At 56.9% G+C, this 20,819-nt stretch overlaps 1 protein-coding gene across 2 annotated transcripts in view; it reads right to left on the reverse strand.

Annotated features, from left to right (window-relative positions):
• HMCN2 (hemicentin 2) overlaps window positions 1-20,819 on the reverse strand; it is a 146,287-nt gene that overhangs the window by 50,349 nt on the left and 75,119 nt on the right. For both annotated transcript variants that reach the window (XM_072748358.1, XM_026009226.2), the window contains exons 31-50: window positions 19,745-20,023; window positions 17,847-18,128; window positions 17,069-17,177; window positions 16,736-16,905; window positions 15,744-15,898; window positions 15,268-15,364; window positions 14,709-14,804; window positions 14,004-14,180; window positions 13,242-13,399; window positions 12,253-12,376; window positions 10,477-10,652; window positions 9,270-9,366; window positions 8,977-9,096; window positions 6,851-7,012; window positions 5,568-5,849; window positions 4,149-4,316; window positions 2,845-2,958; window positions 2,287-2,373; window positions 1,006-1,197; window positions 87-260 (exon numbers count right to left, since the gene is read on the reverse strand). In XM_072748358.1, the coding sequence (XP_072604459.1) occupies window positions 87-260; window positions 1,006-1,197; window positions 2,287-2,373; window positions 2,845-2,958; window positions 4,149-4,316; window positions 5,568-5,849; window positions 6,851-7,012; window positions 8,977-9,096; window positions 9,270-9,366; window positions 10,477-10,652; window positions 12,253-12,376; window positions 13,242-13,399; window positions 14,004-14,180; window positions 14,709-14,804; window positions 15,268-15,364; window positions 15,744-15,898; window positions 16,736-16,905; window positions 17,069-17,177; window positions 17,847-18,128; window positions 19,745-20,023 (3,219 nt within the window). The remainder of the gene's footprint in view (window positions 1-86; window positions 261-1,005; window positions 1,198-2,286; window positions 2,374-2,844; window positions 2,959-4,148; window positions 4,317-5,567; window positions 5,850-6,850; window positions 7,013-8,976; window positions 9,097-9,269; window positions 9,367-10,476; window positions 10,653-12,252; window positions 12,377-13,241; window positions 13,400-14,003; window positions 14,181-14,708; window positions 14,805-15,267; window positions 15,365-15,743; window positions 15,899-16,735; window positions 16,906-17,068; window positions 17,178-17,846; window positions 18,129-19,744; window positions 20,024-20,819) is intronic.

The following is a 20,819-nucleotide window of genomic DNA, read 5'->3' on the forward strand; positions in this document are numbered from 1 at the left end:
ACCTCAGGCTCACCAGTCCCTCCCTCTAACCTAGCTCAAGAATGTGTCCCCTGGCCCCTCACTTCTCCCCTGTCAGAGGGCATCACCTGGGAGCAGCTGGATGTTGTTTGAAGCCTCAAACGGGGCACCATCCTTCATCCAGGTGATGGTGGGGGAGGGGAAGGCCAGTGCCTCACAGATCAGAGAAATGGGGTTGTTGATGGTCACTGTCACTTCCTCATCTGCACTGTCCTCGGTCACTCCCAGGATGGTGGGAACCACTGTGGGGAGGCAGGGGGTGTGATTGTTAGCAGAGAGCCCTGAAATCTGGGCCTGAGGATCCAGAAAAGTCTCAGACCTGTTGCTTAGCTTCAGAGCCTAGGCTTCCCACCACTAAACAAAGCCACAGGGGAAGCTGGATAATTTCTGCCTCAATTTCCCCAGTAGCCTCTTAGCATCCACACAGTCTTCTAATCTACCAGAGCCCTGTCAGTTCTGCTTGTGCTCCACTTCGCCCCACTCCCTGGTGGGGGGAGGGCTCCCTGATGTATAGAAGAGCTCTGCTTTCATTGGTTCTGGGATTTCCTCTTTTAGGTCCTGCAGGGGACTGTCCTTTTTGCCACCAGCATTTTTAGAAACAGATTTTATTAGGCCAGGCTGTGTCCCTATCATCTTCTAGATCCTTGTTTCTCCTGACAGGACAGCTCATACTGATTGCCCTTGGGAGATAGACACCTGGGGGGGCCCTGTCACCCCTCTATGCCTCAGAGCTTCATTGGTGACACAGGGACAAGCACTTCTCCCTCTCCTAGGCTTGTTGTGAAGATCCAATCAATCAGGCCTGTTCAAATGCCCAACCCATGATAAATGTTCAGCCAATATAGCCATTATTTTGTTGTTGTGGAACCCAGAGAAATGGAAAAAAAATAGGAAAGGGCTTTTTGGGATGCTGTCTGTAAGGAGTTAGTCACCTTGGTTCTCCCTCCTGTTGATCCCCAGGGTGGCTGGGAGACACCCAGCACTTACCCAGGACACTGAGCTGGAAGTGTTTGGTCTTTTCCCCTACAGCGTTGGCTGCAATGCAGGAGTAGTGGCCAGAGCTAGACAGGTTGGCCTGGAGGACCTGCAGGAGGGCTCCATCTGGAGAAATGTGGTGGGCGTCTCCACCAGTCAGGGGCCGGCCATCTTTGAACCACATGACCTTGGGCTGTGGGTGGCCTGTGATGGGGAGACGCAGGTTAGACAATTCAGCAGGTTCTGACTAGGTTGGCCAAGAGGTCAGAGGTGGCTTCCAGATAGGGCAGAGGACATGGATTCTCCATCTCCGTTAGAGGCCCATGTAGCAGGATAAGGCACAGAAGCAGCCACCAAGCTTGGCCTGGATCCTTTCCTACGTGGTTGACTGCCTTTTCCTTATGGAGGAACTGAGATGGGTGGATGTAGACAGGCAAGACAGAAAGGCAAGTTATTCCTCTCATCCATCCATCCATCCATCCATCCACCCACCTACCCACTTCCCCATCCATCCATTCAAACCATCCATCCATACCTCCTTCCAACCATCCATGTACCTCCCCTTCCACCTACCCAACCTCCTCCCTATCCATCCATCCATCCATCCATCCATCCATTCACCTACCTATCCATCCATCCATCCATTCACCTACCTATCCATCCATCCATCCATCCATCCACCCACCCACCCACCCACCCACCTAACTCCTTGTCCATCCATCGATCTATTTATCCATCCATCCATCAACCCACCCACCTCCTCATCTATCCATCCATCCATCCATCCATCCATCCATCCATCCATCCTTCCACCTATCCATTCAACCTTCCAGCCAGCCAGCCAGCTCAGCCCAGCCCACAAGCCTACTCTCCCCGACACTGGGAAAGCCATGGTGACAAAGCAGTGCTTGGGTCCTCAAGGGCCTCAGAGCCTGACTGCGGCACACAGAGATCACAAGGTTACAATGGTCCAATGTGATTAGTGCTGGGACAAGAAAGCTCTGGGTCCTGTGGGAGCCACGTGATGGTAGCCCACAGGCCAAAGGGGTCAGTCAAGGACTGAAAGTCCTGAAGCTGAGGTCTGTAGTCAGGTGAGGAGTAGGGAGGGAGTATTTGGGGGCAGAGACACAGTGAGTGCAAAGATGAGCAGGGATGTGGTGCCAAGTTAATGATATAGAGAGACCTCTCTGGGGAGCAGTAGGGCTGAGGGCATGTCAGGATCCCTGGGGACCGCCTCCTTTCTGAAGCTGACTTCTCATGCTTCTCCCGGCCCAAAATATATGTGGCCCCTACCTGTGGCATTGCATGTCAGGTGAGCTGTCTGCCCCTCGGGGACCTTGACTGCTTCCTCCAGGCCCTCGTTCTCAATCCTGGGAGGAACTGGGAGAAGCAGGGACACAGCTGGTTACTGACCAGGGTTGGCTGAACAACCATGAAGCCAGAAGGCAAGAGCCCAGAACTAAGAGCCCAAGGCAACTGCCTTCAGTTCCCTGTGCCTCAGTTTCCCATCCCCTTGTGCCTGCTTCCACGGAGCAGTGAGTTCAATAAACATTCGTTGCTGGCTGAGAGAAGTACAAGAGCCTCTAGGGGAAGGCCCTGATCAGGAGAAGGCAGTGGGGTGGTGGTGGCCCCCTTCCACTTTGGGTTAGTCTCTGCTGTTTCCAGAAAGTTCCATGGCAGCCTCAGAGCAGAGGTCGTTGATCAGGCAAAGAAAAGGAGCCTCTCTCTCCTTCCTGTGCAGAGCCCCCTGGTCCAGAATGAGCCCTTCATCCTAGACATAGCCCCCCAGCAGCTCCTAGGTGGGAGAAGAGTAATTCATGGGATGCCCATGAGAATAGGGCTACGACATACCCAGGACCTCGACGCTGAAGTTCCTCCGAACCTCCCCAGCCTCATTGCTTGCCAGGCATGAGTAAAGACCTCTGTCCTGCTCCCGAGCCCGGGTTATCCTCAGCATCCAGCCCCCTGGGGAGGAAGAGGAGTGGGCTCCAAGCACGGCGATGAGCAGCCTCTGTCCCAAGCTGAGCCTCGGCCGCTCACCAGGAACAGGAGTGCATGGAGTGTTGTAATTAGATGTGTACGTGTCTGCCTCCCCCAGTGCTGCATTTCTCAGATGGGGAAACTGAGACCCAGGAGGGTAAACAGAAGAAAGGGAGCCCGCTGCACTTCAGACAGGCACGTGGGTGAACTTGAGGAACTTGAAGGTGAACCTGTTCTAGTAAGAAGGACCTGTCACCTGGCTACCCCTGGTTCTGGGCACTGGCTGGGGGTAAACGGACAGCAATTGGCTCTGTAGTCCTGGCCCAGGCCAGAGGTCCCCATTCTATTCTAGTGGACCTGGAAAAAAGCCGCCTTCTCCCAAGGGCCTCTCAGAGGCAAGCCAGCTCCTCCCAGGGGAATGTGACCAAGGATCATCTAAGACCTGCCCAGGGAAGGCAGATACATAGGGCATGTTATTACTGCTGTTCCTGCCCCCGGAGCAGGCACCACTAATGGATTGTCATGCTCCCTCCTGCCCAGATGTGGTCTCTGAATTCGTACCACAAGGCATCTGAAAGCCCTCACCAAGTGCTCAGAAGTGGAGCACAGGGAAAATTTATGTGCCTTCCCAGCTTTGGTTGTGTGGAGCAGTTGCTGAGTCACTGAGGCTGAGCTTCAGTGATCTCAGAGTTCCTGTAAGATATGGATGGGACACTGCCTCTTGGGCCTCCGTTTCCCCATTTGTATACCAACAAAAACCATCACAAATCAACTTTGTGGGGAGGATGAATATTCAGAGAAGGTGCTTAGCTCAGTATTTCAAAAGTTTGTTACTGTTCTGGGGGATGTTATAGATGGGCCATGAGATTTTTTTTTTCTTTTTTGCCACAGGGCTTATCAGAACCTTAGCTAGGCAAATAGTCACTGTCAGCCTTCCAGAGGAGGGCAGGGGAACACAGCAGGAAGTCTTTTCCCGAACTTATTTAAATCCAATTGTTTTTCCTGGCACACCTCACCTAGTCAGTGTTTTTGGTTGCACTCTTCGGGGGACCAGTAGCCCAATGCTTATCCCAACCAGGCCTAGCAGCAAGGGGTCAGAGGTCATGGGCATGTGATAAACAGAGGTAGAGGCAGAGGGCCAGACCTGATAATCAGGTACCTGACTGGCACCTTACCTGCCAAGAGGTAGGTGTCCTCCCCGGGGCTGATGGGTTCCTCCCCTCGGAACCAGCGGACCCCCGGGAGTGGGACGCCTGTGGCTTCACAGAGCAGCGTCAAGGGGCTATGCAAGGCGGCAGAGACGTTGGTCAGCTGGTGCGAGTCTCCGATGAGCTCTGGGGGCTCTAGGCACAGAGGAGAAGCCGCATTCAGGGTGCATATGGGGTCTGTATGCTCCTTCCCTGCCCGCAACAGCTGTCTCCCTGCAACGACCCCCACCCCTATTCGGAGAGTCCAAGTAGCAGAAGTGACAAGGTCAGTGCAACTCCCCCTGGCGGGAGTGACCGATGGCCACAGGCTGGGCTTTGGTTTCAGGCAGGCACCTTGAGCCTCAGTTTCCCCACCCCCTCAGAGAGATGCCAGGAGAATCCAACCAGCGCTTAGCACGTGCCTATGCTGAGCAACGAGATTGGCACTAGGGACAGTCCCCTGAATCCACATGCTGGAGGTAAGTGGCACCTCTGCACTTTCTGAAGGATCCATTCACAAAGGAAGCCACGCTCCATCAGGCGGACATAAGTGGGTGAGGCCAGGGATCCCCAGGGTGGGATGGGGTGGTGGGGGTGGGGGTGGGGTGGGGTGAGGGGTGAGAGGGGAGGGCATGATGAGAGCGGCCTCCCTAAACCCATCCCTGCCCACTTGATCTCACCACTCCTTGCGCCCTACCCCGAGGCATCCAGTAGGAGCTCAATAAAAGATTGGCATCACGAGGCTGTTGCAGGCCCCTTGAAAGTGCTGTGTCACCTCTCCAGGCCTCTGTAGAGTCTGTTCCCTCTGCCCTGCACACTCTTCCCCATCACCCCGGCACCCAGTGAACTCCCCCTCAGCTTTTACATTTCAGCTACAAGGTCACCTCCTACAGGAGGCCTCCCTGACTTCCCACAACACAGTTCAGACTCCTTGTCTCTCACAGGCCCTGAGTCGCCCCACGGCACATGTGTCACGCAGGGTAGAGGCTGCTTATTCCCCTAGGGCCAGGGGCAGGGGAGCAGGAGAACAGCAAGTGAGGAGAAGGAGGCAGGCAGAGAGGGCTACTGGGAGCCAATCCCGACTCTGAGAGCAGAGCTCAAGGCTTCCCCAGCCAGCCGCCGGCCTCCAGCAGGAACAAGGGGCTGCGGGACGCCCGGCTGGCTCAGCGGTTGAGCGTCTGCCTTTGGCCCAGGGCATGATCCCCAGGTCCTCGGATGAGTCCCACATCGGGCTCCCTGCATGGAGCCTGCTTCTCCCTCTGCCTGTGTCTCTGCCTCTCTCTCTCTCTCTGACTCATGAATAAATAAATAAAATCTTTAAAAAAAAAAGAAAGGACGGGCTGTGCCCCAGGCTGGGCCATGCTGGCTCCGGCGTCCCGCCCCCCGCTCCAGCGCGGCGGTGCTCACCCAGCACAGACAGCGCGAACCTCCTCTCGGCCCAGCCCGCCGCGTTCTCGGCCACGCAGCTGTAGTGCCCGCCGTGCGCAGCCCGCGCCCGCTCCACGCGCAGGCTCTGGCCCTGGTTCTGCAGCCGCAGGCCCGGCTCGGCCCCCAGTGGCCGGCCGGCCCGCTCCCACGTCACCCTGGGCGGGGGCTTCCCCGAGGCATTGCACCACAGAGTGGCCTCCCCGTCCCGGACCACGGAGACCTGTGTGTGCGGCTCCCGGGGGCCAGCGATCTGGGGGGGAACTGAGCGGGGGGGAGAGAGAGCGCGGGTCAGGAAGGCCGCCCTCGCGGCTGGGGCACCAGGCACTCGTCATGAGCCAGCCGCACCCCCACTCAGGCCTCTGCTCCCCCAGCCCCTTGCTGGCTGTGTGACCTGGCCAGGGGACGCCCCCCACTCTGGGGGCATCCACTTTCCATTTCTGTGATGGGATCACAGCCCTAACCCCCCTGCCTCTCCCGCACCCCGAGAGTCAGGGGCAGGCCTGTTCTGGGGACAAGGTCACACAGCACAGCCCCAAAGGCTTGTGAGGGGTCTCCTTCCCCAGAAACCATGGGCCTCCTGCACCTTAAACAGTCACTGGGGCCGTTTAGGGGCAGGGTGTTATTCCACAAGTGGGATGCTGAACATGCTTTTCCTGGTTAATTTTCTAGAACATTTTTACAAGGCTGCCTATCTAATTTCATCCCCGCTGGACCAGTCATTGGAGACAGGTTTCCGTTGTGTGACGGAGCTTCACATAAATTTTATATTTCCCTGTTTCCAACTGTTTCAAGATATATTTGGTGGGACGCTTAGGTGGCTCAGTGGTGAGCATCTACCTTCAGCTCAGGTCATGATCCCAGGGTCCTGGGACCGAATCCTGCACCTGGCTCCCTGCGAGGAGTCTGCTTCTCCCTTTGCCTATGTCTCTGCCTCTCTCTGTGTGTCTCTCATGAATAAATAAATAAAATTTTTTAAGAAAAAAAAGATATATTAGGTTTCTCTGGGCCAATGAAGGCTCCTGGGAATCCTGTCACCCCTCTCTCGTGCTGAAGTCACAAGCTGTAAGAAGCCAACTGGGGGGAGCAGGGTAGGGCAGCTTATAAAATGCCAGCTGTCTAAGAGGGCATGTGAGGTTGTTCTAATTGCCACAGCTCCTGTCTCTGCTTGGGTTCTGGAGGGTGCAGTCCGCCTTCCCAGAGTGCCTGGTTGCCCACCCTTCTGGCCCCTTCCACCTGGTTCAGGTCATCCCAGCCCGGCTCACCATGCACCTCCAGCAGCTGGTCCTGGCTGCTATTTCCAGCCACGTTGCTGCACTCACAGGTGTATGTGCCCTCCTGGGCCGGCTGGGTCTGTCCCAGGTACAGGAGCCGCCCCACGGCTGACACCTGTTCGAGGCTGTTCCCCTCCCCTGGCAAGGGCTGACCTGGATGCAGCGAGAAAGAAGCCCCTGGTCCTTCCACCCAGAACATTTGTCCTCCCACCTCCCTTTCCCACCCCCGCACATCCTGGTCAACATCTTTTCACATCTTCAGGTGTCCACAGACATGTCACATCTACCAAGAAGTCTTCTGAGTGCCAAACCTGCTCCTGGCCCCCCTTCTGAGCTCCCCTAGCCCCCTGGCTTCTCCTCATCCCAGATGTGCCTGCAGGTCAGTGTCCTCTCTGCATCTCAGCCCAGAAGGGCAGACCCTGCCTCACATCCTCCCTGAGATCCTTAAAAGCTCCTCAGAGACTGACACATAGGCTTCAACGATGGGTACCGAATGATCCATCCATCTAGCTGCAGTGACCTGGGGGAGGGAGGGCAAGTGGCTGTCATGGTTCCCCTGGTGGCAAGAAGATTCCAGCATTGAGGAAGGGTTTGGAAGCCTCAAGGCACAGGAGTGAACACCACCTTCCATCATCCTGTACTCCTGCATGGCGGCCAGCCCTCTGGGCTCTGTCACCCTCAACATGTGTTCTGGCAGCGGGGAGGAGCCCCAGAGGCTCCTCTTACCTTTCTGTCTGTGTGCTCACCCCTGCTGTCCTGCCCCGCTGCTCCCAGATTGATCTCGAGCTCAGATCTCTCGCCTAGCTCCAGACACCTGCCCCCCTGCCTGCTTGACATCTCACTGGTGACTAACAGAGGTCCCCATGTGGACAAGCCCCAAACTCCAGGCTTGCCCCCTGACCATCTCTCCCTCTCCGAGATGCTGGCCCCATTCTCCTGACTCTCAGACCAAAACCTCGAGTTACCCCGACTCTTCCTTCTCTCCTCCTATCCAACCCAGCAGGAAATCTGCCAGCACTACCTTCGAAACACATCCAGACTCCCCCCACCCCCTTGCCATCTCATGGCTCCCCGCCTAGTCCAGGCGGTCAGGATCTCTCGCCTGGAGCCCTGCAACAAGCAGCCTCTCTCAGGCCATCCTTGCTCTCAGTGATCTGTTCTCAGCATGGCTGACAGGGTGAATTTGCTGAAATTGGATGTGTCCCTCCTCTGTCCAGAGCCCTTATGGTAACCCCATCTCTCTCAAGGGAAAAGTCAAGATCATTACAGTGGCCTCCCATCCAGCCCCCACTGCCCTGGTGACCATCTCCTGCTACCTCTCCTTTGCTGACTCTGCTCCAGTCCATTTCCTCTTTGCCCATTCTTCAAACACGCTTGGCTTATTCCTGCCCCGGGGCCTTTGCACCTGCTCACACCTCTGCCTGAAATGTTCTTCTCTGCAATATTCTCATGTTTGTCCCTCCCTCACCTTCTTAAATTCTGCTTGGCAAAACATCCCTGGCCACCCAGCCTGAAACTGCAAACATCTTCTCCCTCTTTTGCTTTACTTTTCTCCATAGATGATACTTCCCATCAAAGTTATTTGCTAACTTTCTGTTTATTATTTGACTACCCCGACCCACCATCATATTTCCAGTGCCTAGAAAGGGGCCAGGAACAGAGAAGCTCTCAGTAAATATTGGTTAAGTGAATGAATTCCAACTATTTATTGAGCACCTATTCTGTACCAGGTGCTGACCTGGAATTCAGTGGTGGCCAAGACAGTGCCCCTCAGGGCTCAGACTCATGGAGAGTAGATACTGAAGGACTAAGACGGCTACGTGACAGGTTAACACACACGGGCTGTGTCCAGGAGGCCCTGCCCTGGCTTGGGGTGGGGGTCAGGGAGGACTTTCTGGAAGAGTCCAAAGGACCCATCCAGCTCTCACTGGCTGGGAAGGAGCTGGGGCACCCGGCAGACTCGGGGACGGAGCAGAGAGGGCTGTGGCAGCATCACTTCTGTAACCAGCATCCTCACCCCTGTGCATAAGCCTACCTATCTCCAGTTCAGCTAGGCTGTGGGGTGGGGGCACACAGCGAGGCTATGGGGTGTGGGGCAACAATGGACACAGTCATACCGTCCTTCCTCCAGGAGATCTTGGGGAAAGGGATGCCCCGACATTCACAGGACAGCCTGGCAGGGTGCCCTTTGGTCACGGTCAGGGTACGGGGTTCCCTTGAGGGGAATACAGGAGGTACTAGAGGAAGAACAGAGAGAGAGGGGTGTGGGGTGAGCAGTGGGCTGGGGAGGGAAGGGATGGGCAATGGAGAGAGCCAGTATCCTGAGACCACCGAGATAGCATTCGCCCGGGGCAGGGGGGCAGTAGAGCCAGGCATGCCAGGGGCAGGGGAAGGGACCCCAGATCCTTACCCCAGACGTTCAGGTTGTAGTGCTTCTCTGAGCGGCCCGCCTGATTCAGTGCCTCGCAGGTATAGTGGCCTGCATCCCCCACCTCCGCTCTGCTCACCTGGCCAAGATCAAGAGTGACCCATCAGTGGGGGCAGCAAAGAGATGGGGTTAGCCATGGACAGACAGATTGAGTGATCTTGGGCAGATCACCTTACCTCACTGCATCCCTACCTCCCCAGCTGGAACGCAATGATAGCACATCTCCCACCTATTGCACCGTGATGTTTCCAGAAGCCACGGCTGGTGGTGGCCTGACATGGGTCAGGTACATGGAACGAGCTGCCATTTGGGGAGCCTCACCCCACTTCATATCCACAGCCCAGCCCTACTAAGGATGATGGGTATGTGGCTGGCCCAGCCCCTCTCCTGCCTTTAATCTGCTCCTGGCCTCTTTGGAAAGTCCAACAGAAGAGACCAGAATGGAGGGTGGAAAATGAAGGAGGGTGGGAGCAGGAGATCCTGTCCTCAGAGGTCAGATCCCGGCAGAGGGGGTGATGAAGCTAGGTTGTGGCTTTGAAGAATGTAGAGGACGAAGGACGGGCATTCTGGGCAAAGGAAACCAAATTGAGGTGCTTAGCACTGGGAATGATCATGTCACAAGGTGGAGAGGGGAGGGAAGAGAAGAAACGGGCTGGAGTGGAAGGTTCTCCCCAACAGCTGGAGACGTACCTCCCCTTCCCCTGGCTGACATGGACGAGCTGTTCTAGGGGCTGGCTTTCTTTCTAAAAGAACCTCAGCCACCCCAGAAGAAAGGTGGCAAGGTGCTTACAGGTGCTTACAGGTGAGGCCAGTGTGGTCAGGCCATTGCCTAAGGTGGCACAGCCAGGAGGAGGCGGGGCTAAAATTTAAATCCAGGCTGACCCCAGAGTCCCTGATCCTAGCCCACCCTTCCCTTGCTGGGCCAGAAGCCCGATGAAGGGCTCGAATGCCCAAAGGCCAGGAGGTTTTTGAACAAGGAGTGGAAAATAGATGGGAAGAGAAAGGCTCAGCTTTGTGGGGACCGAGGGAGGCCCTGCAGCAGCTTCTGATCCAGTCAGGGCGGGGGGTGCCCTGGGCACTGGGTCCCACTGAGCTGAACCAGTCTCGGCAGGGCACCCACAGGCCCTGCCCTGCCTGGGGCTAGCTCTGCTGAGTGGATGCCCCACCAGCCCCCTAGGAGGCCACACACCTCCAGCAAGGCTTTGTCTGCAGAGAGGTGGATGCCAGGCCTCAGCTCCAGGGGGTGGCCGTCCTTCCTCCAGCTCAGCACGGGTAGGGGCACAGCTTGGCTCTGGCACTCCAGGGTCACTGACTCATTGGCCACGACGGACATGTTCAGCTCTTCCCCAAGGATGCTCGGTGGCACTGTGGCAGGAGGGCAGGAGAGGGGTCTCAGGCAGGTGAGGGACCGGCAGGACAGGGCCAGGGCTGCTGTCAGGCCAACCACTTTGGCAGCCAGGAGCAAGCCCCAGGGGATGCGGAGTCAGGGTTAGGAGGGGGCCTCCCCACTGTGCGGTAGCCCTCTTATTCCCCCTCCAGGACCTTCCCCATCCTGCTCCAAGACCAAGCCCCCAAATCTGAATGTAGCATGGTCACAGCAAGGTCAATATCCCATATGCAATTCTGTGTTTTAGCTGCACACAACGATACCATCGAGGGAAAGCGGGTAAAGGGGACCCAGGATCTCTCGGTATCAATTCTCTGTGAGTTTACAATTATCTCGAATTTTTTTTAGAAACATAGGATCTTTATTTCTTTTCTTTTTTTAAGCATCATAAAAGCAGATCCCTGAGGCACTTTTCCCCCCGATACAAAAATAACCAGAGCAGGGTCGGGGTTAGGAAGGCAAAAGCATGGTCTGGAATCAGAGCTCCTGGGCTGGTGTCCTGTGTCTGCCACTCAGTCACTGTGTGAGGCCCTGGAGATGCTCCTCAGCCTCTCTGGGCCTCAATTTCCTTATCTGTAAAATGGGAGTAATCAAAGTCCCCACCTGGTGGAGGCCCCGTGCACAGTGAGCCATAGTGAGCACTTCAGCATGCCACCCGTTAGCTGTTACTCCAGCAAAGGGAAGGAGCTAGAACAGACGGCTCCCTCACCCCTCCTAGCCAAGGCTCTATGCTTCCTAGCATTCTCCCGTGTACCTCCGCAGACCCCCACAAAATCCCACAAGAGGAGTTGTTAGAACAGCAACTGTAACTATGTGCTTCATGAGTGGAGTGACTCCCACGACAACCTCTGAGGTGGGTGCTATCTTCGCACCCACCTGTGCTTCCTTTCACAGATGAAGAAAGAGAGGCTTGGGGGCACCTGGGGGGCTCAGTTGGTCAAGGGTCTGACTCTTGATTTCAGCTCAGGTCACGATCTCAGGGTTGTGGGGCAGAGCCCCGCATCGGGCTCTGTGCTCAGTGTGGAGTCTGCTCGTCCCTCCCCCTCTGCCCCTCCCCCTACTCACTCTCTCTCTCTCCTCGCAAATAAATAAATAAAATCTTAAAAAAAAAAAAAAAAAAAAAAAAAAGGAAGCTCAGAGAAGCAGAGTGAGTAGCCCAGCCTCACAGAACTAGGAAGTGGCAGAAGCAGGATTTGAACCCGCGTCTATGACACTCATGAGCCCCAAACATCCACCCCACTGCCCTTCCTGAACGGAGTTACTCCCTTCGACGTAGGACAGTAAGAACATCCGATTCCTGACTTGGCCCCATGCTCCTCCTCCCATGTCACGTTCGTCCCGCCTGTTTCCTGAACACAGAGCTCCTGGCTGTGCAAGCCGCCCGCTCACACCCACCCACCTGTCCACGACGGGGGAGCTCGCCTCCCACTGACCCCCACGTGAAGGCAGCCATACTCTCAGGCTGGTGCCACCCACATCCACCTGCCCCTCACCCCTTGGATGTGGTGGGGGCACCCCTGGCCCCAGCTTCCTGAGCCACTGGTCTGGATCAGACAGCACCCTGAGGCTGACACTCACCGTGGACACTGAGGATGACATCCCGGCGGTCCTCGCCTACTGCACTCACGGCCACACAGGAGTAGCTGCCAGAGTCTGAGGCCCGGGCGCTGGCCAAGGTGAGGACCCGGCCCCCAGGGAAGACCTGTGCCCCCCAGAAGGAAGCCCACATGAGCTTACGCACCTTGAGGGGCAGCGCCCACACCTTCACATGCTGGCCCCACTGCCGGGCACGCCTGGGCAGCAGGCTTCGGGCCCCAGAGCCCCCCACAATGCAGGGGAAGTGGGAGCTGTGCCTGGACCTTGGGCCCTCTGCCGGCCGGTGGGCAAACTCCATCAGTGCCCCCAAGACAGTCCTCCGGAGCAGCGCTACTGAGCCTTTGAACCCCGAGTTTAAAATATACAACAGACTTCAAAGAGAACCAAAGGAGAAACGTAAAATACTTCAATAATTTCTATATCAATCATGTGATGAATAGACTTTTGGATAGTCTGAGTTGATGAAAATATTTCATTAAAATTGATTTCACTTATTTCTTTTTACTCATTTGAATGTAGCTACTAGAAAATTTAAAATTATGTATACAGCTTGGAGCACCTGGGTGGCTCAGTCAGTTGAGCATCCACTTCTTGGTTTCGGCTCAGGTGGTGATCTTGCGATTGTGGGATTAAGTCCCACGTCAGGCTCCATGCTCAGTGTGGTGTCTGCTTGAGACTTTCTCTCCCTCTCCCTTTGCCCCTCCTCCCCATGTTATCTCTCTCTCTCAAATAAATGAATAAATCTTTAAAACGAATAAATCTCTTAAAAATCGCATTGGTGGCCTGCATTATCTTTCTGGAGACCATGTGGCTCGAGACTCTCCATTTAGCAGCTCTCCTTCCTCCCTCCAGCAAACCATCCTCAGTGACCCCTCCTTCTCCCTCACGTCAGAGCTCTCAGGGCCTGACCTCTGCTTCTAGCACCTACTGAAGCACCAGGGAGGAGAGCCAGGGCTGCCTAGCCTGCTGACCTGGAGGCCAGAAGGCCCTGCAGTGGACACAGGGTTTCCATCTTTCAGCCACATCAGTGTGGGGCTGGGGGCTCCAGTGGCATTGCAGGTCAGCCGGACTGGGGCATTGAGCAGCACAGGGCCTGGCAGGCTGGGTGGCAAGGTGATCCGAGGAGGCACTGAAGGGTAGCAATGACACAGGGTACGGGTGAGTCCCATTGGGAGCGAAACTGGAAGGGCCCCTGGCTGGGCCACCCCACAGAACACACAGACACAAACAAAAGTGCTGCGACTGCCACTCCCAACAGACGCACATCACTCTGTATCCTCAAGGTGCTCATCTCATTCTTATAATACCATCATGAGGCTTCTACAGATGGGGAACTGAGAATTAGAGAGGGCAAATCACCTGCCCAAGGTTGACCAGCTAGAAAGTGACAGAAATAGTACTTGAACTTGAGTCCTCTGGTCAACATGAGGTCATTATTATGGGGATGGCATGGGGTAACAAGGCTGAGGACTCCTGGGCTGGATAGATGGATGGATGAAGGATGCATGAGTAGATAATGGTTGGATGGATGGATGAATGTATGATGAATGGATGCATAGATGGATGATGGATGGATAGATGGATGGATGGAAGGACAGATGGTGGGTGGGTGGATGAGTGGATGGTGGATGGATGATGGATGATGGATGATGGATGGGTAAACAGATTGACAGACAAATGAATAAAAGGACAACTTTTTGGACAAGGACCCCTTCAGTCCCAGGGCAGCTCACCATTGACCCGTAGCCCATACTGCAGCTCTGTACTTCCTGCCACATTGGATGCCACACAGCGGTAGTTCCCAGCATCAGAAAATCGTGCTTGCTCAATGTGGAGAACTCTCCCATCAGCTGACACTGTCACTCCCTTCCAGGCAGAGACAGGCTGGCGGCCCTTGAACCAGGAGATATCTGGGGGAGAGATGAGAGATGCAAGCAGTCCTGCCAGCCCTTCAGACTGTGTCTGGATAATGAGCACCTACAAAAGACTTCCGGGGTGGCCTTTATTTGGAGTGCCCTTATTTCAGGCATCAGAGCAAGGCGGGTTCTCCAGGAAGAAGGCTGGGAGTGGAACAGGGCAGTGTGTCTGAGACAGGACAGAGGCAGAGGGGAAGTTCCATGGGGTGGAGGCTGGGGCAGCCAGGAGCAAGGAGAGTCAAAGCCAGCCCTGCACCCTCCTCACCACCCCTCCCTGCCGGGAAGCCACGACAGAAACCTTTAGAGGAAAACATGGTGCCCCCTAAACAAGCAGCCTCATAAGCATGGACCAATTGTATCCTCAGCTTCCTTACACCCTGCCAGGGCCCACCCCATATGCAGAACACATACTCCTAGCCCCAAGTTCCTGGCCTTTCCCCCACTGCTGGTCTAGAGAAGAGCCCTGGACAGACAACAACTCAGGGCTCCCAGTCCTTGGCCTGCCAAGCAGAGGGGTCTTACCAGGAGGCGGGACGCCCGAAGCCAGACACTCCAAGGTCACGGAGGCATTTTCTAGCACGGCCTTGTTCAGCGGGCCCGGCTCGATGTTGGGGGGCACTAGAGGAGACAGGGAGAGCCCTGGCTTGGTGGATGGGGGCTCTGGGCGGCTCATCTCAGCCATCCCTCTGCCCCTCCCCGGCCTTCCTAAAGGGTCCAGGCAATAAAAGCCCCGGACGGCTCATGTCCTCTGACCAAGGAACCACACTCCTGAACCCGCACGAGAACAAAGTCATTGGGCTGTGAACTCTGTGGCAGTCGTATGACGGGGACGACCCCAGTGCCCACCCCGGTGGAGAAGCAGAATGCTGGGCAGCCATGAAAAATGACAAGACAGGGATGTGTCCACACACACCAGGACGGGAACGAACCCACAAATGAATAGGACAAGCAAAGCCAGGTATGAATGCGACAAGGACATGCAGTGTTTTTAAAATCCCATTCCTTTCCCCACCCCTAGCCCCCCAGAGTAGCCCCAGGGGCCCCCATGGGATCACCCACCATCCAGCGCCCTTGTCCTTACCCAAAACCTTGAGAGTCACATCCCTTTTGCTCTCGCCGGCCAGGCTGGTAGCAGCACAAGTGTAGATGCCTTCATCCCTTAGGTCCACCTTCTCGATCTGGGTCAGGGGGGAGGCATGACAGAGTGTGTGCCATGGGGACATGGGGACGCGGCACCCTGTGCTGGAGGGTGGTCAGAGGGATGCAGGGACACAGTGAGCAGCTGGCTTGCTGTAGACCCCAGGGGCAGGAGAAAGGAGTCAAGGGGACAGTTGGGCTCCGGGGCTGGAGTTCTAGGCCATGTATTCAGATGCCAGGGATATGTCCCTTCCCCCCATTCCATCCCTCCCGTAGCTGAGCCTTCTGAGACTCCTCTCCTCTCCAGGCCCACCACCCAGTGTTCATTCTTCCTCCAGGCTGCCAGGGCCCCACTCGGGACCAGCGGGACCCTCCACCTCTGCCCGGTTACCCCACCAGCTCTGGGGCCCCTGGCTGTACCTGCAGTTTTCCCCCCAAGGCTGCCAGGGCCACCCCATCCTTCCACCAGCGGAGACTTGGGGTGGGTGCTCCAGTCCCCACACATTGGAGGGTCACAGGCTGTAGGAAAGGGACTGTAATATTGTCACCTCCAACGATGGCCACCTCTGGGAGCTCTGGGCAGGGGGAGAGGCAGGGAGGGCCCAGGTCAGGGTCAGGAGGGGTGCAGTGAGCACCCAGCCATCTCCTCAATGCCTGGAGTGTGGGGAGTATCTTTACAGGGTCAGCCTCTGGCTTCCATCCACTCAACTCAACAGACACTTGGCTTAGGGGGAGAGCACCAGACTGGGAGCCAGCAGAGCAGGTCTTCCTTTTAAAATTCTCCTACCCATCCATCCACCCATCCATATGTGCACTGAGCATCTCTTCTGTACCGGGCTCAGGGGTATCACAGAGAACAGTGGCTACAGCACTGTCCATGCAGAGCTGGGCAGTGGAGACGAGTAACCAAATGGGCAATTTTAATACAGCAGGTGGAAGGCCATGGCCATGGCAGGCTAGGCAGATTAGAAGCACGGTGGGAGCAAGGAGGGCTTCCTGGAGGAAGGGGTGTTTTAGGCCAAACCTGAAAGATAGGAAGGCACTAGGCAGGCAAAGACCAAGAGGAAGAATATTCCAGGCAGAAGAAATAGTCTTTGCAGGCTTGGAGGTGAGAAAGCTGATGCGTTTAAAGAATTGAGTGGAGTTCAGCGAGGTCAGCATGAAGAGAGCAAGCAAGCAGGTGAAGAGAGGGGAGGGGAGTGAGGGCCTGTGGACAGCACACATGACAAGTGGGGAAGCAGCTGGGGCCAGCCTCTCATGCCTGTGTCTCTTAGGGGGCAGTGCAGCCTAGAAATACCATCTAGAAAAGACCAGCCCTGGGCCCTTCCCTTGTCCACCAGGCCTACAAAGGACGGCCACGGGCCCCTGGCTCTACCCACCCACAGTATCTCAGGCTGCCCGTGCCCCCTCACCGTGCACGGACAGCTCCACCTCAGCCCCCGCAGTGCCCGCCTCGTTGGTGGCCTGGCAGGCCAAGAGGCCCTCATGGCCTGGCTCCACACGGCTGATCTGCAGCATGGCCCCCCGTGAGGCCACCTGCACCCCAGCCAGCTCCTTGGCGGGGCGGCCGTTGTGCAGCCACCTGAGGAGGGCGGGGAGGGGGACATGTCGGTCAGCATGAGGCCAGGGCAGTCAGGCTGGGCAGGCTGGCTCCATGGCCTCTTCACACTCCCAGGGAGGGCGAGTACTTCCCACCCCCACCAGCCCCCACCCTGCCCTGGCCTCTACTGCCGCCCCTTACGCACTGGAGAGTAGGTACTGGGGAGCCCGAGGCCTGGCAGGAAAGTTCCAGGGGCTGTCCCACGAGGGCGGTCACCTGGCCCACGCCTTCGGCCACCAGGAGCTGTGGGGGCACTGTGGGCAGGACCCACCAGTGGGTGTTTGGAGCCGAGCAAACCCAAGCCCCCAGCACCTCCAGAGCAGGATCCCAGCCTCACCCCTCCGGCCCCCCAGGAGGCCTTCTGGAACCACAGGACGAGTTAGCCCCTCTGGTCTCCCCACAGGCTTGGCCTGTTATTAAATGCCTGTCTCCCCACCAGACTGAGGCCTCAGGAGTCTCATCTGCCTTGACCTCTGCTTTATCTCCGATACCACCTGGGCCTGGCCCAGAGTTGATGCCTAAGAAAAGTCTGTTGGATGGAAGAAGGCAGGCAAAGGCCCTACCCCACCCTGGAACCGAAGCCCAAAGCCCAGCTTTGGGCTTCAGGGAGTCCTTGATAATGACCATCCCGTTGACCAGGAAGCACCTGGGAGGCAGAGTGGGGTCCTATCCCAAGCGATCTGGCTTGGGGTCCGGAGCAGGAACAGGAATCCTGCTCCTGGGGCTCAACTCTGTCCCTTTGTGTAGTTTGGCAAGACCTCCAGCCCAGATCTGTGTGTTCATATGTCTTAGGTGATACAGGCACGCAGGGCGCTTTACCCCCTGGCATCCCCCCAGGGCGGCAGGGACCCACACATAGTGGGGGGAGGAGGGGTGGTCCATAGCCCAGGTGACCCGGGTCAGGGGGACAGTCCCCGGCTCACCCTGCACCTCCACGGAGTACTGCAGAACGGCCTCCCCGGCGGGGCTGCTGGCCACGCAGTTGTACAGGCCTCCAGACGCCTCCCCCAGGCCCTCCAGGGTCAGCACACGGCCTCCTGCCTCCAGCCACGTCTCGTTGCTCTCTGCCACGGGCAGCCCCTCGTGGTGCCAGGAGAGGGTAGGGGGTGGCTGGCCTCTGGCCACACACTCCAGTGCCAAGGGCCTCCCCGCCACAGCCTTCACCACATGAGGCCCTCCTCCTGCGCCCTCGATGGTGGGTGGGACTAGGGAAGAAGCACGGGGCTGCTCAGGGACCAGAGCCGGACACCAGTCTGTAACCTGCCCAACAGGCCAGCCCAGCGTAAGACCCTTGTTGACCTCATGCCCCCAGGCTCACAGCACTCTCTCCCTCCTCTGCCCTGGGCCGCATCTCTCCCCTAACACTGCTTGCCTCTTCTCTCCATCCCACCAACCCTGGGGCTCCCCAAGAGCAGAACAAGAGCTTATCTGTGTGCCTCAGTGGCTGCACACAGTAGGCCTCTGCATCTGTGGAACCAAAGCAATGGGCTCCCCAGGGCCCGAGACCAGAACCGCTGCTCCTTCAAGTCCCCTCCCTGGTCTGAGGAAGAAGACACCTGGGGCAGGCCAAGCCCAGAGGGCCTGGTCTGTGGGGGTTCAGCCTTTGACGGTCAAGGGGGTAGCCAGAGGGGACTCCTCTCTCCCTCCCTGAGAAGGGCCCCCAAGTGGCTGAGACCATGGAGCCCTCACCAGGGGACATGGGAAGATGACAGCCTGGGATGAGTGTCTCAACTTTGTCTGAGCCACAAGCCCCTTTGAAACTTTTATGAAAATACACTTTCAGGACACGTGGGTTGCTCAGTGATTGGGCGTTTGCCTCGGGGGCTCAGGTCATGATCCCGGGGTCCTGGGATCGAGTCCTTCATTGGGATCTCCACAGGGAGCCTGCTTCTCCCTCTGCCTATGTCCCTGCCTCTCCCTCATGAATAATTTAAATCTTTCAAAAAAAAAAAAAAAAAGGAAAATGCACTTTCCATTGCATTTCCAGGAGGTCCTCTGATCCCCAAATGAGCATTCCCGAGATGGCAGCTGGGCTCATCCTCAGAGGTCTGCCCCACGCAGCCCAACTTACCTTCAGGATCTCCATGGCTCCAGGGCCCAAGCCTTCCTCATCTTTGGAGGCCAGAGCTCTGGAGCTGAGTCCTCCTGAGGGGCCAGGATGACCCAGTGACCTGCCCTCTGGGTGTCAGACCCTGCCCCTGCCCACCTGCTCCCAGCTTTTCCTGCCCTCTCCATGTATCCTCAGAGCACAGTCCCTCAAGGTGGGTCTATACCCAGGTAAACAGCACATTTATGGTCAGACCCCCCTCCCCACCCCATGAACCAGGTCCCATCACCTCCTAGCAAGTGACCCGCAGCCAGCCTGTCATCCCCAGAGCCCACTTTGCTCATGGGTAAGGCAGAGACAGGGAGACAAGGGCCCAGGCCCCTGAACCCTGATAAAATGAGCTGATGTTGTGAAAAGCCCCAGGGGCCCTGGCTTACAGTGAGTGATTAATGAAGAACAGTTAATTATTCACAGAGGAACAGTGACAAGGGCTATCCCTGGAGGGGACTGCGAATGCAGATTCTTGGCTGGGCTCTGCCTGGACCCCCAGATAGGCCCCTCTGCCCCTGGCCTCAGCATCCTGCCTGTCCGGGTGAGGAAGTCAGACACGCCGAGATGGCCATGTTCCCTGGGCAACTCCTTGGTCTCATGATCCTAGGCCTCTGGCCGCTCCCCTCGGCGACTTTTGAAGACAGGCCCACCACAGCCCAGAGGCCCCCGCCCCCACTGCCCACTCCAGCTGCCCGCTGCCCGCTGCACCCCCCAGCCACTCACCATAGACCTCCAGCCTGGTGGTCTTCTCTGTGACACCCACGGGGTTGCTGGCCTGGCAGGTGTAGGTGCCAGCATCCAAGCCCCGGGCCCTCTCCAGCTGCAGCTGCCGGCCGCCCCTGGTATAGACAGCCTCTGCGCTGAGCGGGAGGGAGGCCCCGTCCTTGAACCAGGTGATGTCAGGAGCAGGCACTCCTCGGGCCTCACACAAGAACCGCACCGGGTGGCCCTCCATGACGGCCACCTCGCTTGTCTCGTTGGAGCCCCAGATGGTGGGAGGCACTGAGAAGGACAAGGCAGGGGCTGCTGGTCACAGGGAGCCTCCCCGGAGCCAACCCCAGAGTGGTAGTCACACGCCCATTGACCAAAATTACTGCACATGTCTCTGGTTCCTATTACAGGGCACGGAGAGAGTAGGGGATCTGGGGATAGACGGGGAGGCCTCTCGGGAGTTGTTGATGTGGGTCCTGGTCATCACAAGAGGTGCGGAGGTGGCAGAGGAGCCACAGGTCTGGGCTCTGGACCCACTCTGACTTTAACTCACTGCATGGCTGGGCACAGGTCACTTTCCCTCTCTGGCTCTCAGTCTCCCTATCTGCACAATGACCAAAATCAGGGGTTCACCACTGGTGACACCCACGGTGATCCCTGGGGGTGCGTGGGCACAGCATGAAATAGCACCATGCATCTCAGGACAGAACAGCTCCACCCTTCCCAAAATCCTTCCATCCTGATAATGACAAGGGAAATGTGTGGACGTTTGGCTGACTATGCCCTTAACCCTTCTAGTACTTTCTATATCAATGCTCTCTTGCTGTATTTGCTTTCACAGCTTCTTCCCTGAAGGCCAGGTGGCCCTGGCTTCCCAATTACAGTTGAGATATTAAATATCCTTTTAAATAGGTGAGTTTTTTGTGTAAGACAAGGAACTTGATTTAAAAAAAAATTTGGAGAAATGGTCATCCCGAGCAGGATCAGGAATAGTAAAGCTGCAAATCTGGGGATGGGGACAATGGGATTTGGGGACACTGGGCCAGGTTCCCTGTCCCTCCCCCCAGCCTGACTGGACTGGGGGCTG

The sequence above is a fragment of the Vulpes vulpes genome, chromosome 2, assembly GCF_048418805.1.
Source record: "Vulpes vulpes isolate BD-2025 chromosome 2, VulVul3, whole genome shotgun sequence".
NCBI lineage: Eukaryota > Metazoa > Chordata > Mammalia > Carnivora > Canidae > Vulpes > Vulpes vulpes.